We start from the raw sequence: 17,771 nt of genomic DNA on the forward strand, positions 1-17,771 counted from the left end.
ACATTCAAAATGCATTTTAAACAATGAAAATTCACAAAATTTTATCCTTTGACTCAAAAAACAAACTATATATTTACACATTTACTAATTTTGAAATTTCTTATACACATGTTCTAGTAAATTTCCTAAAAATCCTTTCCCCATATTAAAAAAACAATGACACAATCTAATATTAAGAAGAAAAAACGATAACACAAAAAAACCAAACGATAAAAATTGATATTTACATTTTTTCATTCATTATTTTATCTAAATAATTATCAAATATTTTATTGAAAGTTAAACCATAATTCTCATCGATCTTGATTTTAATTTTATTTATTTATCTATATAAATAATAAAAAGTTATATAAATCTTAGTTTTATTTTTTTCATATGTATAAATAATAAAAAGTTATATAAATCCTCATCAATCTTAATTTTAATTTTTTTTTACTTATCTATATAAATAATAAAAAATTATATAAAGTTGTAACAAACATAATTTGAAAAAAATAAAATCACTTTCTTCTCCAACCTGTTTGCAGCTATTTTTTGACATTGTTTCCCAATATTTATCATCTCCTGTAAAAAGATGACCTAACATTTTAATTTAGTAACATTGTTTCCCAATATTTATCATCTCCTGTAAAAAGATGACCTAACATTTTAATTTAGTAAAAGTTTAACTAACATTCCATTTTATTATTAATTCGATATTTATTATGAATTTCATGACAACTTTGTTGAAAGAAACGATTACTAATAATAGGCAAAGCGTCAGCGCTCATTCCAAATTGCAAACCTTCCAACAAAAGAAACTCTGCTTCTTACCAGCAACACAAACGAAACTAATGAAGACATCTCAATCCCGAGACAGACTGATCAGCCATTTCCCTCCAGTCTTTTATCACATTCCTGAAAACTGTCGCAATCAAGAAAATTGTTGCAGAGCCTCAACGTAAAGCTGGACCAATTGCACCTTTGATCACATTCTTGAAAATTGTCGCCAACAAGAAAATTGTCGCAGAGCCGAAATGTAAAGCTGGGCCAAGTGCATCCTTGATCACATTCTTGAAAATTGTCGCCAACAAGAAACTTGTCGCAGAGCCGAAATGTAAAGCTGGGCCAAGTGCATCTTTTATCACATTCTTGAAAATTGTTGCAGAGCGGAAACATAAAGCTGGGCCAAGTGTATTTGATGGAAAAACATTCATCGATGAACGAAGAAGTAAGAGGAGCTCTGCACCATGCAGAGGTCAGGAGGCTTTTAATGGATTCCAACAATGATTCAGCATTCGAAACGCTGATTGCGAGTTTGATGAGCCCCGGCAACGAAAACCGGCGCCAGGCCGAAGCCACCTTCAGCTCGTTCAAACAACGCCACCCCGACGCCCTGGTGCTAAAGCTCATCATCACGTTGCGCTCATGCGCGCAGGCGGAGACCCGGGGCATGTGCGCCGTTCTCCTCCGCAAACAGCTGGACAAGAAGAGCTCCGCTTTTCTCTGGCCACGTCTCTCTCCTGCCACCCGCAGCGCCCTCAAGACGGAGCTGATCCTTTGCCTGCAGCGAGAAGAGACCTGGGGCGTAATTAAAAAGGTCTGCGACACCGTGGCGGAGCTAGCTACCGTCATTCTCGTGGCCTCGTGGCCGGAACTCGTGGCCTTTATGTTTAGCTGGGCGAGCTCCGAGTCGCCGAGGCTGAAGGAATCCGCGCTGATTCTATTCGGGGAGCTCTGTGATTATATGCAGCCCCACGTGGCCACATTGCGTTCCGTTTTTCAAGAATGCTTGGCCCCCGCTTCCACCATGGACGTCCGCGTGGCCGCGCTGAGGACCACAGCAAAATTTGCTGAATCTCTTGGCGACATTGAAACCTTCCAGCACCTGGTGCCCGACATGAAGGGGGTCCTGACTGATGCTCTCAACAAAGGCGACGAGGCCGCGGCCATGGAGGCGCTCGAAGTCTTTGTCGAATTGGCCGGGTCGGAGCCTAGGTTTTTGCAGCAAAATATCGTTGATGTCGTCGCTTGCATGCTGCAAATTGCCAAGGCAGACGGGCTGGAGGAAGGAACCAGGCACCTGGCTGTCGAATTCCTCATTGCCCTTGCTGAGATCGGTGGGCTGGAAGAGGGAACCAGGCGCATGGCTGTCGGATTCCTCGTCGGGCTCGCCGAGGGCCGGAGTCAATGCCAGAATCTGCCGCATGAGTTCGTGGGTCGATTGTTTGCGGCGTTGATGGAGATGCTTCTTGACATTGAGGATGACCCACTGTGGCACGTGGATTGTGATGACGGGGATGCTTGCGAGACGAACAATTCTGAAGTAGGGCAGGAGTGCTTGGATCGGCTTGCTAAGGCTCTAGGAGGGGAAGTTATTATTCCTGTTGCGGTGGAGTTGCTGCCAGGGTATTTGCCAGATCCTGATTGGCGAAAGCGCCATGCTGGTTTGATAACTTTTGCTCAGATTGCAGAAGGGTGTGCTAAGGTACGGCGATTTCACATCTCCATGTGTGTCTGCGCCTCGTGTACAGTACTTTGAATTGAATTTTGACGGTTTTTCGGTGGGAAAACATTAAGCAACATGCAAAATCTTGCTGGAACCATGGATGAGCTAGTTGGAATTGTAAATGAGCGTGTTGAATTTAGACAATGCATTGGGTTGGGAAAACTTTAAACAACGCCCTAGTCCTTTTCGGAGTCATGATTGGGCAGGTTGGGACCATGAATGGTGGATGTCATTCTTCACACTTTCAATTCAGGGCTCTGCATTGAATGGACCATCATGCGTGGTTTCAACCTGCCCATGATTTTGGGTAGAAGCTGCCCATGATTTGGGTAGAAGCTTCCCTATAAGATAAAATAAGATAATTATATTTATGTCTAACTATTGACCACAAGGTAGGTCAAAGGGACTATTGACTACAATGATGTCCATACAATGCGGAAGAACCAAACAGTCTCCTATAAAAGATACAATGCATGAATATAAAAGATACAATGCAGGAACATAAAAAATACAATGTATGGAATGCTGAGAGGATCCTAGAGCAAATGGGTCTGAGGATTAGACCCATCTCTCCTAACATTCAATGCTAAATGAAGAACATTGAAGAAAACTCCACAAAGTTTGTTGGCCCGATGAAGGGTTTCTGGAAAGTGCGGATTGTCCACTAAATCGTTGCCTCGGGGAGTTCGTTGGCTGCTGAGGTTTGGAGGACCTAGTCTGTCTCTCAATAACGGATCTTAAACAAATTTGCTCCTGAGATCTCGTGTGGCGGGGTGAGGTCCCACATATCCTCACTGATCTAGAGCCTGGATATGTACTGGTATGAATTGGTCTCTTGGTGCCCTTGTCTAGAGGTAGTACCCTGAAAAATGTCATGATCCTCTGTGTGGGGTATGGTTTGATGGGAGGCTGAAGAATATGCGCTCGGAACCTGAGAGACTCCTGCATATATCGGGCAAAACATCTCTGATCGGAATTCCTGAAAAAGTCAGCGAGGGTCTGAGAATCTTTGAACAAGCAATGAAACCTTCCTTTGATCTCCTAGTAGACAGGGCATCCAAAAATGAAGTGCACCTCGGTCTCCACTTCTTGTAAATGACATACCTAGTAGATTTTGTCTGGTCTATCAATATGGTGGTCCGTCTCTATTCAAAGTCTATGAGAACCTACTTTGAACTGGCCTAGATGAATGCGAAGAGCATGCATCCAGTGGCGAAATGTATACTAGGGTCGACCAATGAGCCCGTCTCTCAACTCCAAGAAGTGCTCAGTGTAGAAGGCCATCTTTGGGCGCAACCCTCCTGCAGGATTGACCTAGGTGACCTGAACAAACTGCCTGTAGATGTTCTCCTTGATGATCTTGTTCAGCCCCTGTCTAGTAGGTAAAAGGTGACCACCAACATCTAAGGAATATTAGAAAGTAGGGAGATGATCCAACTGAATGTCCATTAACTCTAAGAGGTCTAAAACTCCTGTAAACCAACATCTAGCCCGGGCTGAGGGAGTAGAACGAGCAATAGTCTTAGAAGAACAATATGCCAAGTAAGGATACCGGTCCCTACTCTTTATCGAGTTTGCATAGCCCCGGACACGATGCAAGAATCCGACCAATCTAAAGAACGTCTCAAGCCGAAAGCGTTGAGCTCCAAACTCTGCAAGGATGATGTGCTGAGGTATTGTCTATTTGCATCCAATGATGGGGTGGAGAAGAAGAATCTGGACTCTCTCAACTGAAGCCCAGTCTGACTCAAGTAAAGACGGTCCCCAAATCTCTAAGCCATATAGAACAGTGGGATGGATCAAGGTGTCCATGAGGCTCATCTTGGACGAGATGTCCTGGAAGTGATGTCGAAAGCACTACCTCCCTAGAAGGGCTAAGGATCCATATCCTTTGTTGATCCAAGGTTGAAGTGTTGGTCGCAAACTGAAGCGGGGACTTGAGAATTGCACCCCCAAGTAAGTATACGTGCTAGTGATCTCAACCTTCGCCCCTCTAAATAGGAAGTGAAGGTCCGAAGTTTTCTTCACTCCATTGAAGATCATAACCTTGGTTTTACCCAGGTTGACTGTCAACAAAACAGAGCTAAGGCATCCATCTACCTCTGTAATCCTTCTGGGGATAAGGAGAGGAGGACCACGTCGTCGACAAAGAGTAGAATAGATATCAGAACCTGGTGAAGAAGGCAACCATCAGTGTCTTGGATATGCTTGTGTAGAAATGCCTCCAATTCATCAATATAGATCCCAAACAGGGTAGGGGACAGTGGACAACCCTATTTAACCCCAATAGTGCTTTGGATGAAATCAAACATCCCATGAGCCATGTGAAGATGACTAAGGACATACTCATATGGGCGCGTAATAGTTATCAATAGGGTCGTTGAGATGCCAATATCTCTGAGTCTTTGGAGTATGGCTTCCCTTGGAACAAAGTCAAAAGCTTTCCGAAAATCTACGAAACAACAATAGACTTTCCAAGAGTGGTGTCGTGCCTCCTCAATCACGACGCGAAGGGTGAAGATGTGGTCAATGGTCTGATAAGCCGGTCGAAAACTTGCCTATCCCCTAGCTCTGAGTTGTCTCTGTTCAAGGTCACTACAGAGCTTCCTATGTAGAAAAATAACATACAACTTCAAGGACGTGTGGCCCACCATGATCATTCTGTAGTTATCGAGATTTGAATTGGAACCTGATTTGTGGATTGGATGGATGATGTGGTGTGACCATGCCGGTGGAAAACCTTCACGGACTACATGGTTTAAGAGATTAGCGAAGTAGCTAACCAAAGCACAGAAACCGTGCTTAAAGAACTCTGCTTGGTAGCCTTCCTCATCGGCCACTTTGCTATTGTTCATCACCCAAATGGCCTCTCTAATATCTCTGTCTGAGAATAGGTAACAGGAAGAGGGTGGGGAGGTAACATGAATTTGGGCTTGCCTCAGAATATCATAAAGGTTGGAAGTGTGAGAGAACATGGATGTAGGATCGAGGTCAGGTGGAAGAGGGGAGTGTCGGCGAAGGATGGTATGCCAGAAATATTTAGGGGAGTGGGCAAGGAGAGCAAAAAGTTCCCGTCTTCTATGAGAGACAAAGAGTCGTTTCTTGCAACAAAGGAGGCGATGATAAGAAGCTTTGAGGTTAGAGTAGAGGGGTTGAGAGTGGGTGAAAGCATATCGAAGTTCTCGATGTAGAGTCTTGCATTCGTCATTGTACCATTTGTTCATGGGGCAACATCCAACTTTTGGGGAGATGGAAGTGGAACGAGTGGAGTGGGGGAAGGATTTGAGTGCTGATTCCGAAATGGCAGATGAAAGACAAGTGGATTTAGTGGAAGCAGAATCAAGCAGGGAGAACTGGGTCTCCGATGGGAGCATTGCATAGGGTAGAGGATAAGATGTCAGGGCCACCTTCCTCAAATCGAGAGGTGGTTCAGGGTGGGCCTCGAGGGGAAGGATGGGTTGGAAGGGAAGGGTCAAACTAGAGAGAGAAGGAAAGAAGTGCATGATTGGCAAGGGGAATGGGGGAGACCGAGAGATGGCAAATAAAATGGAGCAAGTTCTGGCTAGCGATGACATAATCAACTATACTCCAACCCCCGCCATATGGCCGACATTTGAAAAAGCGGGAGTTTGGGAAATAGAGAGACCATTTAAATTCAACAACTCCTGTGATTCCCCCAACTGCAATAGATGCTTACCATAAATTGTAGTGGGCCCCAAAGCATCATCTGACATCCAGTGAAGCCCTACTGAGTTTGGATCTACCCCCTGGGTACAAAACACATCCTCTAATTGATCGTGGAGAGGGATTTGGAGATCTCTAGTATGAGCATTGAAGTCACCTAGGAGGATGATTTCCCCAACAACAGAGTACTGGGTGATGTCGATGTACAAGTCTATAAAGGGGTCCCCATTCGAGCCATTATGGATGACAAATGGTGAAGAGGTTGGGGGAAAGTAACAAATTGCAATGGAGATGTCCCTCGGAGGAGAGACTCAGATACTAATCTGAATCCACATAAACCTGGCAAACTCATCTTCGGCTACCAAAGATACCTTTTTCTGGAGTGAGTAAGTAGCCAAACAAGCAACTCCACCCGGTCCTCTGACTCCTCCCGAACTCCTCGTCTCTTGCCAGCAAACTAAGAACCAATGGTACCCTGGAATATCTGGGAGAGGTTGAACAGGGCTCGCATGAGTCTTGGTCAGGAAGAGGATGTTCGATGATTCAAGAGATATAAGAGTCCCGCGATGACCAGAAAGGTCCATTGCCATTCCAACAATGGATAGAAATGCTTGTACCCTGTTGTCTCCCCAAGCAGGCCTGTCATTTGGAACCTCCAGTTCGGGGTTCCCACCCAGGTGGGAAGGAGTCCCGAATGACTGCCCGAAGATTCCTGATAACTGCCCATTTCCTTGCCTATTGTGCTGCCATAACTTGTTCTCTGGATTGTTTAAGTTCCACAACCTGTGCTCAAGTGAGGTCCTCATCCAAGAAAATCCTGCTGGGAAGAGAAAACAAATTCTGCTTAGCCCTGAGGGCGCGGAGTCGATCAGATGCAATCCGAAACTTCTGCTTAGCCCTATAGAGCATTCATGTTATGGGCAGGAGTTCACATGGTGGATAATATTTGCCCATTGGGTGTGTTGAATATGGGCTCTACATCTATTGCTTGTGGGTTTAATTTATGAACTGAGGTTGTTTGAGATGTGGTCTAGCCATAATCCACTATGAGTCTATCATAACTAGCCCATATTCCATTGTGTGTGTTTAGTGCGTTGTAGTGGGGTCATTAGGAAATGGGAGTCTATGTTCATTTTGATTCCCTAATGAAGGGTGAGTGTCCACTTGAAATGTTTGGATGTTTTTAAACTCCAACACAATGTATTTCCAAAATACTTACTATAAAAAAGTGGGAATCTAATGTAACTAGGCCAACTTCCATTTTGTGTGTGTTTAGTGCATTGCATTGAGGTTGGTTGGGATGTGGTCTAGTTGTAGGCTATGAGCACCTAACTAGCCCAAGTTCTATTTTGTGTGTGTTTAGTGCATTGAATTGAGGTCAGTTGCGATATGGTCTTCATATAGGCCAATGCCAATCTACCATAAGTGGTTCAGAGTCCATTTTGTGAGTGTTAAGTGCATTGAACTGAGGTCGGTTGGGATGTGGTCATGACGTAGGGCAATGGGAGTTTAACATCACTAGCCTAGGTTGCTTTGTGCGTGTTTAGAGCATTGAATTGAGGTCAATTGGGACTTGTTTAGTCATACACCAGTGGGAGTTTACCATAACTAGTCCAAGATCCATTTTGTGTGTGCTTAGTTCATTAAACTTAGGTTGATAGGGAAGTGTGAGTCTACCAGAACTAGACTAGGTTGCATTTTGTGTGTGTTTAGTGCTAAGCTACAGGGTAGTGCCCTCCCCCACACACTTCACTCCCAAAGTGCACCCTTAGAGGGAGCATTTTGGAAGTGCCCTCGGGAGCACACTTCTTGATTGCCTTCCTCCCATGAGCATTTTTTGGGAGCATGCTCCTAGGGTTTTTGAGGTGCCTTTTGAATGATAATACAAAATTCTTAAAGTCAAAGGAGAACTTGTTTTACTTAAATTTTTACATTATCATTGATTGTTTCAGGATGTTTGGGATGGTTTCCAACCTCATCAAACCTCGTATGAAGAAAAAATAATTTCACATCCCAACCAAAATTCAGTAGACTTAACAATTTTTAGACTCCAACAAATATAACTGTACATAATTGAAGAGATGTCCACAAAACCCTCAAAGACATGCCAAATGTCACCATGCTCTTTTGCCACATTTCACCCACTTAAAATAGCTGTGACCTTCAGAAATATAGGAAGTTATGAAAACTAAAGTTGACCACCATGAGAAAATATAGACATAACCATTGAAAACTCGCTAAAAATAGCACAATCTTGATCTTGTACTATTTCTTCCAAAAATATCGATTTCTAAAACTCAAACTATGTAATGCAATCAAAACCCTATAAATGATCATGGCCAAGAATCAGTGAGAATGTGTCCACAACTTCTTGATGTTGAGCAATTAGGATGGACTTAATGAGAAGTGCAACTTGATTATGAATGTGCTCACAAACAATAATGAAGGTGACAGTTGAATTCACCAAGGATAAATTTGGTGTTAACAATTATGGCCTATTTTCTGAACTTTATATGATAGTTTAAGTTTGAACTTTGAACTTTGAAGTTTGAACCTATCTTTGAATTTTTTGAAGTATCAATTACTATTACAACTCTTTGGTAATGAATATAATGCTTTGTTTCATTTTGTGGTTGATGTTATTTTTTAGAGTTGGTCATCACTCTTTGTTAATGAATATGATGCTTTGTTTCATTTTGTGGTTGATGCTATTTTTTAGAGTTTGTTGATGAAAAATATTATATGTTGAAACTTGAAGGTTGATGCAATAATTGATTATTTAATGACAATCAATGTTATCAAAATCAAACTGTTGACTGAATTGATAGACCCCCCAAAATGAGAATCGATAAAAAAACCCGACCAAAAAAGTGATTGACCAAAAAATACATAAGATATTCAAATTTTAAAGAAAAAACATATATATTCATGTGCAGCCATATGAATCCAAACCATTTGTACACAAATATGCAAAAGTTCTCATTTATATGGCAAGTAGGAGTGCATATATCCAAAATAGCACTTAGTGCAATACACCTTTGAACCAAAAATATACTAGCGAAGAGGCTTTAGATGGCCTCTAGTGTAAAAAAAAATCATTCTGCAGCCTGCAACGAATACCTACATATCATCAAGATCATTACCTAAATTGGTATTCTCATCATCAATATCACCGTTTAAGCATTAAAATAAGATAGAAAAAGTTTCACATGTCAAATATGGATTTTGTTTGATTTATGGATACATTTTTACTAAGGATCATGACAAAGGAGTTCAACAACCAACGCTACTAACATCAAGGTACATAGAGGGCTTGGTGCTCTTGATTAAATGTTAGTTCCATGCCCTCGTACACAATAGCATCTAACGGAAACGTTGCAATCCCCCCCAATCTTGAAATCCTAAAAAATGTTAAGTTTGCTAGATTTTGAGTGGGATCTAAAATTTTACTTTCTCCATATGAAATCCAATTATGTTATAACCACTCTCAAACATCTTGATTCAATAATAGTAATGTTAAAACTTTAAGAATTTAACATTATCATTAATTATGTAACATTAGTAGGGCCCTAGGGTTGAATATTAGGATGCCCCACTCATAAATTATTGGTTATTTATTTATTTTTTTAATTTGTGTTTGGAGGGTTGTGGTTGCATTGTACAAAACTGACCAATTTTGTGAAAAAGGGTTGGTTCAGTATCTAACCAACTAGTTTTGTACAAGAACAAGCTGGATTGGTACCGAACCGACCTTTTATAGATTTGTATTGTTGGTCGGACTGGTTTAGGCACCAAAACAGTCGGACTGACCGATTGCACCGATTTCGATAACATTGATGACAATGTTATAACTACTAGATGATTGATACTATATGTGTACCAAATGGTTAATGCTTTAATGATCGTTATTCATCCAATAGTTAAATCTATGTTTTTATGTTTTTGCAACTAATTCAACATTTTGCATGCTATTTTCACAGATATATATATATATATATATATATATATATATATATGTATCAAAATATAGTAGATATATATTATATAAAAAGCACTCTTGAAATGCTCTGCTTCTGGAAGCTTTTGAAAATTGCGCTTCCCACTCTCGCTCTTGTTCCCACTTTCCACTCTCATTCTTGCTCCCACTTCCCACTCTCGCTCCTTGCTCCCTACAACCTTGGTTCAATGCATGCCAATAAAGTTGATTGGGATGTGGTCTAGCTGTAGGCCATTGGGAGTCCACTGTTACTAGCCCAAGTTCCATTTTGTGTGTGTTTAATGCATTGAATTGAGGTTAGATGGGATGTGGTCTCATCGTAGGTTAGTGGGAGTCTACCATAACTAGCCCTAGTTCCATTTTACATGTGTTTAGTACATTGAGTAGAGGTCAATTGGGATGTGGTCTACCAGTAGGCCAATGGGATTCTACCATAATTGGCATAGGTTCCATTTTGTTTGTGTTTAGTTTGTTGAAGTTTTGAATTGAGGTTGGTTGGGTTGTGGTCTAGGCATGTAGGCCAATGGGGGTGTACTTTAATTATCCCAAGTTTCATTTTGTGTATGTTTGGTGCATTGAGTTGAGATTGGTTGGGATATGGTCTAGTCATAGGTCAGTGAGGGTCTTCCTTGTCATTAACTACCTTCAGTTCCATTTTGTGTGGGTTTAGTGCATCAAACCAAGGTCGTTTTGGATGTGGCCTAGTCATAGGCTAGTGGGGATCTTCCAAAACTAACTTGGGTTCCATTTTGTGTAGGTTTAGTGCATTGAATCGAGCTCAGCTGGGATGTGGTCTAGCCATAGCACATTGGGGATCTATCATGGGTAGCTTGAGTTCCATTTTGTGTGTGTTTAGTGCTTTTACTTGAGGTCATTTGGGATGTGGTCTATTTGTGGGTTAGTGGGGGTTTTACCTTAAACAACTTGGGTTCCATTTTGTGTGTGTTTAGTGCATTGAATCGAGGTTGGTTGGGATGTGGTCTTTTTGTAGGCCAATGGGGGTCTTACCCTAGGTAGCACGGGTTCCATTTTGTGTGTGTTTAGTGCATTGAAATTGAGGTCAATTGGGATGTGGTCTATGTGTAGGTCAGTGGGGGTCTTAGCTTAGCTAGCCTAGGTTCCATTTTGTGTGTATTTAGTGCATTTGACCAATGTTGGTTGTGATGTGGTCTATCCATAGGCTAGTGGGGTTTTACCCTAGCTAGCCTGGGTTCCATTTTCTGTGTGTGTTATTGAACCAAGGTTGGTTGGAATGTGGTCTATTCGTAGGCCAGTGGGGGTCTTACCTTACCTAGCATGTGTTCCATTTTGTGTGTGTTTAGTGCATTTAATTGAGGTTTGTTTGGATGTAGTCCATTTGTAGGTTGCTGGGGGTCTTACCCCAGCTAGCCTACGTTCCTTTTTGTGTGTGTTTAGTGCATTGAAATGAGGTTGGTTTGTAGGTTAGCAGTGGCCTTACCTTAGGCTAGTCCGGGTTCCATTTTGTGTGTGCTTAGTGCATTGAACTGAAGTTGGTTGGGATGTGGTTTAGCTGTAAGCCAATGGGGATCTATCATAACTAACCTAGCCTCCATTCCCAATGCATTCATGCTTGAGAGTCCCCAAAGTAACATCTCTAAAGAGTTCTGTATTAGGCCAGCCAAAAATTGGGCGGGCCCTGTATGAAAATAAACAAGCAATGCATTCAATTTAGAGGGTACTTTGGAATCATTGAAAATGGGCAGTGGACACATGTAAACTGTGGTTTGAATATGATATATAAGCTGGACTCTTTAGCCTATGAAGATGCATATCTCCACTTCACACAAATGGCAGACGTATGAAAGATTTGAACTCAAACTCCAAATGTATGCTACGTTGATTTGGATTTGTGTTGAAAATGTGTATCAGACTAGACTTAGATTGAGATGGGTTAAAAATGCATAACAAACCTAGATTTAAATGGGTTCAAATTGAAAATACATATCAAATCTAGATTCAAATGGGTTCAAATTCAAAATAGACATCAGACCTAGATTTAGACGGGTTCATAATGCACATCTGACCTATTTTGATGGGTCTGTGCTTATTCATCTTCTTCTGGATTTGGTGATATTGGTTGAATGCTTGAGTTCTTTGGATTGGGTTGATTGATAATCATTCCCAGCAAGTTCAGTTGAGTATCAGAATTCGATTTCAGTTATTATTGAATAAAAATATCCTTTGTTCTATTAATTGATCCCTCATCCATTACATTAGTTTATATGATTTTCACTTGTGCGTCAAGCTATTAGGATTCAGTATTGGAATGCTATAGATGTCTTCTTTAAATTTTCTTTCAGTAGATGTTAAAAGATCTTGAGCATGTTGTCGAATGATTTTGAACTTATTATTATAGATGTCCCTTTTAAATTTCTTTTTTTTCAGGAGATGATAAAATATTTTCAGCATGTTGTCCCAATGGTTTTGAACTTATTCCATGATTCGCACGCTCGAGTTCGTTGGGCTGCGATTCATGCAATTGGTCTACTTTCAACAGATTTGAGTCCGGATTTTCAACAACAACAATATCAACAAGTTCTACCTGCCCTGACCGGAGCTATGAATGATTTCCAGAACCCAAGAGTGCAGGTGAGCGGCTTTGGACAATGCATAGAGCTTGAGCCATAGTCACCATGTCATAATAAATCCTAACATTATTATTTCCTTTTCCCTTACAGAAATTCAAAGCTTGAAATGTTTTTCTATGTTTAACAAGACTTCTTTATTTCATACTTTTCCTATGTTTCACTATGTTGTTCTTGTGACGGTTGGAGACACCTTTAAATGTTAGGGGATAATTTCAAGGGATGACACAGGGGACCCAATAATAAATTTCAAGATTTATGTGATGGGCATATGCTGTTCTTATAGTTGTAGAAATTATTTTCAAGATGGACACAATCATATCTGAATTTTAACCATACAACATCTAGTTGTAGGTATGACATCTCTAAGCATTATATACATATGCTGTGAGGAATGGGAAGGGAAGGGAAGGGAAGGGAATGGAACGGATCTTTCGTAGAACACCCTGATTTGATCTAGATGTAGAATTCCCATGAAATTCTGATCTGCTAATATGAGCAATCTGAAATAAAATTTATTCTCACATAAACACAAAATTTCTCTACTAGATGCAGTGGAATAGGAACATAAATAAAGCATAGTCCCACAATTCAAGACAATTTTTTTTACTAGGGAACCCAACTAGGAAAACCCTCTGCTTGATGAGAATTTTATTGATAGAAAAACTGACCAATATATCTCTTACAAAATAATTTTTTCAATCAGAAATATGCTTGTCTTTTCTGCTTTTTCTAAGCTTGAAACCCTTGCAAGACTGCTGGTCTCACCAACTTGCGCTCACCAAAACAATGATTAAACTTGTGCCTTCGTTCCTTTTTTTAAAGGCAATTTGAATGGTTAAAAATAGTGAGCTTTCTAATTAAGGAATTGAACTGGAGTATTTCTAGTTAACAAAAGTCAACAAAACTAGTTAACTGGATCCTCCTAAAATTTAGGAGGCTAACTCCACTTAAGCTTTCAATTCCTAATTTAAATCACACTAGAAGATCAAAACTAGACCTTCAACTTCAACACATTAGTTAACTACCTCATGCACTCCTAATTTTTAGGGAAACACCTAAATTTTAGGAACTCAACCACGCACAAAAAAAGAACTCGACTTTGACTCCTTGAATTAAGGCACAAATCAAGGAATCACTTTTCTCACTAATTTTCAACACTCCCTCTTAGCGAGGAAGGTGTTCCTGGAAGAACCTCGTCAACCTAGATTTGTTCCCAACACTACCAAGTTCTCCACTTCTGCGGTTGGTCCCTTTGAACTAGAAGACTTCCCTACTTTCTTTTGCGGAACTTGCTTTGAAGACCTGTTTTTTCCCATCATACTCTGCGAGACTGCGAGCTCTGGTCCTCCTCCTCATCATCCTACTGGTCAACCCAATAGCCAACTAGCTTAACCTGAAATTGAGATACTGGCTGAGGCTCCATCTTGAGAGCTCTATCCTGCTCTCGCTCAACCATCACTTCTCTACTCTGTGCACTACCTTCCTTGCTGCTCAAAGCTGCACCTGTCCCTACCTGCAACTTGTAGAGATTTTTCACCCTCACATCTATTTGCTTCTTACATCCAGAAGTTGAGTGTTGGCGGTACACCTTACCTCCGTTGAAAATGATATCATATCCCTTGTCCTCAAGGGTGGCTACCGAAACAAGATTCTGCCTCAATCCTGGAACATAAAGAACATCTCTGAGATGAAGGGAATTACTTGACTTCCTCTGAAAGCTGACAGTACCAACTCCTCTAGCTACATATTGACCATCATCTCCTAGCTCAATTTGAACCTGCGCGTCCTTCTCCTTCAGGTGGCTGAAACTCTTTTTGTTCCTGGTCATGTGGAAGGAAGCTCCTGAATCAATATACCACATATTGCTATCTGCTGAGCTTGCCATGCAAGCTATCAACGAGAAATCCTTCTCGAACTAGGCAGAAAAGTCATCTACCTCCGTTGATGCAGCAGCATAATCCTTCTCGGCCCCCTTCTTCTTACCAAGACACTTAGAAGTGTAGTGTCCAAACTCATGGCAATGGAAGCACTTGATCTTACTTAGATCCTTCTTCTTGCCCTTCTCATAGGACCCAGCCTCTCCTTGGCCTTTCTTGCGCTTGGCCTTGCTACTCTTGCCTACCACGACACAGTTCTCCTCGTCCTCTGTCATAACTAATCTCCCTTCTATGGTTCCTCTTCAAATCTCTTCTTGTATGCAGTCAGTCCAAAACCTTTCCCAATTTGGAAAGTTTTCTCTCCCACTAACAACATCCTGAAATCCTTTCCATGACTTGTGTTGTCGCGCGGATTGACACGACAATGCTCGGACCGGGGGCTGTCACTCTGATCCCCGATCCCTCCGTTTAAGCCTATCTCCCACGGCTAAGGGGGGTAGACCCTGTGAAATGATGAAGGCCAACTGCCAAACAGTTGGGCTGGGAGACGAGATGCACTAAAATGATTTTATTAATTTTGATAGACCAGTGCCTTATGAGATTGGTGCTTAAATGATTACTTGCTAGACGATATAAGAACATGAACCATAAACAGCAATCATTTATCATCAAATAATGAGAACAATGCTTTAAATATCTAGTAAAACCACAAAGTTCCTCAAATAACGATATCCAACGACTAAAAAGAGATAAATGCTTTAATCAATCACATAGTCATTGACTAGATACCACATGCAGCTAACATTCATGTACGAGTAAATATTCATTCCACATCAGTAACTTTTGAATCTGAACATGAAAATTTCTGCAAGCAAGAAAATTTTCCAAAAGTTTTAGTTTTTTTTTTTTTTTTAATAATTATTATTTTTTTTTTTTATTTTTATTTTTTATTTTAGAAAATGAAAATTCTAAATCTAAACTATACTAAAAGTAAACAAATTAAAATCTAAAAAGATAAAGTCAAATTAAATTCTAAAATCTAAACAATGAAATGCATTATATATATATATATATATATATATTTTTATGAAGTTATTGGTAATAAAATGAAACTATTTAAAATACAAACAAAACGTAACTGATATGAAACAATACAAAACTATTTTTTTTTTTTTTTAATCGAAACTATAACCTAAGCTAACCTACGCTACAGGATTAACTGCGTTAAAGAATAAATCAAACAAAAATTACGATGAATCAAAACCACGACTGCGGACGTATCCAAAACTGGGAACGAAAACTTAAATGAAACACGGCCGCAGGCCAAACCCAAAAACGACGCAGTCACAATATCAACGCACGAAAGTAAATGGATATCAGGGGCAGCAAGACCCAGTACACGAAAGCGAGAATGAAGCGAGGGTTTCGTTGACGGGAGCAAAGATTTCGTTGACGTTTAGAGCAGAGGGATGGCGTGATGCAAGCCCCAGAAACGCAATGCAAGCAGTCGACAAACAAATAAATGCCCAGAAATAACGAAATCGTGACCCTGGCTCGGAAAAGAAACTGTGAAATAAAGCTAAATTCGTGATGCGGTGATGGGGATAGACGCAAGAAATCGAAAATGGTTACTGTTCACCCCTTTTATATGCGAATTCGAATACAGAAAAAACGTGAATGCTAACAACGCCTGGCAAACAAAAGATTTATGAAAACGACGGCAGGTGGAAAAAAATGAACTGTAATGCTCACGTCTGAGGGATCGAAGAAATCGCAGAACGAAAATGGAAAACCCCAGCCGTCGATGATTAATGATTTTGACAATTGATTATCACCTGGTCGCTAATGGAGGAAAACTCACCTGTAAATTTCGTCAAGCTGCCTGCGGAGCGGACTGTAGAGACGCTGATTGAACTTAAAACAAGACTGCAGACACACGGCCTCAGGCACCAAATGTCGACGATTGAAAGCAACACGCTGTCATTCACGTTGAGACTCCCCTTTTTTTCTTTTTTGGTTCTCGCAGGCAGAGAAATAACTTCCAAACGCCCTTACGAGGGTTCTGGCTGGGACAAGGACGTTTGAAGACAGCACTGGATATCGTGGCTAAAAGATCTGCAAGAAAAATATATTTGTCCCTGCGATAGATTTAAACTCTGATGAATAATCAGAAGATTTATTAAACCCTTGAATGTCTCAAGTAAACCATGCAATCAGAATCCTGCTGAAACAAAAAGGGAAACCCCTGTATTATGTGTAAACAAGAAATTGAAAAACCCAAAAATGCCTGATTAATTTACAAGTTTTGGCCCCTCTTCAGCCAGATTCAGCAAATAAGAACATGAATACTTTAGAATATCAGATAAGTTTCAGAAATCTCTCATGTAAACCAGAAAAGAAACTTTTAAATGATTAACCCAGGGCCAAAATCAGTTAGGCTCTGCAAAGAAAAGCCTGTGGGAGTCGGCTGGTTCAGCCTAGAACTTCCCCAAACGCCCACCAATATCCTTCACCTAAAGATTTCCTGCACATCTCAAGCAACCATCAATAAAGAGAGCAAGAATGCTGCTAGATCTCAGGAAATAATGGAGATACCTGCCATTATTTCAGAAACCCTAACAACACTCAAACCCTAGCAAGTGAACAAGATACCTGTGCTCACAATACTCGAAAACAAGCTATTATTAATGGCTGAAAACTGAAATATGCAGAAAAATAAGCATCTCACAGCAATTCCAGAGAGTAACACCAGCAAGATTTGGACCCCAAAGTCTTCTTTTATTAACCAGAAATCAGATTACAAGAGAGCTTTTTCAGTACAGACTCACAGATCGATTAAAAACCTGAAATGACCCCCTAAGACCCTATATAAAGGAAATGATCCCAACGGCTAGTTTGAGTGATCCATGTTGAAGTGATCTCAACCGTCGATGAGGATTAAGACATCTCTTAATCTCATCCGTCGATTTTATTAAAAAATGATATTTTGCATGCATTCACAAAAAATATTATTATTTTATTATTTAGGGTTTTTGCTTTATTTTATGAACTTTTTATTATTTTTTATTTATTTAATTTATTTAATTTTTTAATTTTTATTTATTTAGTATTTCATT

At 40.4% G+C, this 17,771-nt stretch overlaps 1 protein-coding gene across 2 annotated transcripts in view; it reads left to right on the forward strand.

Annotated features, from left to right (window-relative positions):
- Nucleotides 1-1,191: 1,191 nt before the first annotated feature.
- The window catches only part of LOC149207478 (uncharacterized), a 323,080-nt gene continuing 306,500 nt past the window's right edge, over nucleotides 1,192-17,771 (forward strand). For both annotated transcript variants that reach the window (XM_089395732.1, XM_089395733.1), the window contains exons 1-2: nucleotides 1,192-2,467; nucleotides 12,576-12,779. In XM_089395732.1, the coding sequence (XP_089251858.1) occupies nucleotides 1,199-2,467; nucleotides 12,576-12,779 (1,473 nt within the window). In that variant the 5' untranslated portion in view covers nucleotides 1,192-1,198. The remainder of the gene's footprint in view (nucleotides 2,468-12,575; nucleotides 12,780-17,771) is intronic.

This window comes from Pinus tabuliformis, chromosome 1_2 (assembly GCF_031772625.1).
Source record: "Pinus tabuliformis cultivar Carrire ecotype Pingquan chromosome 1_2, CPIR1, whole genome shotgun sequence".
In the NCBI taxonomy this organism is placed as follows: Eukaryota; Viridiplantae; Streptophyta; class Pinopsida; order Pinales; family Pinaceae; genus Pinus; species Pinus tabuliformis.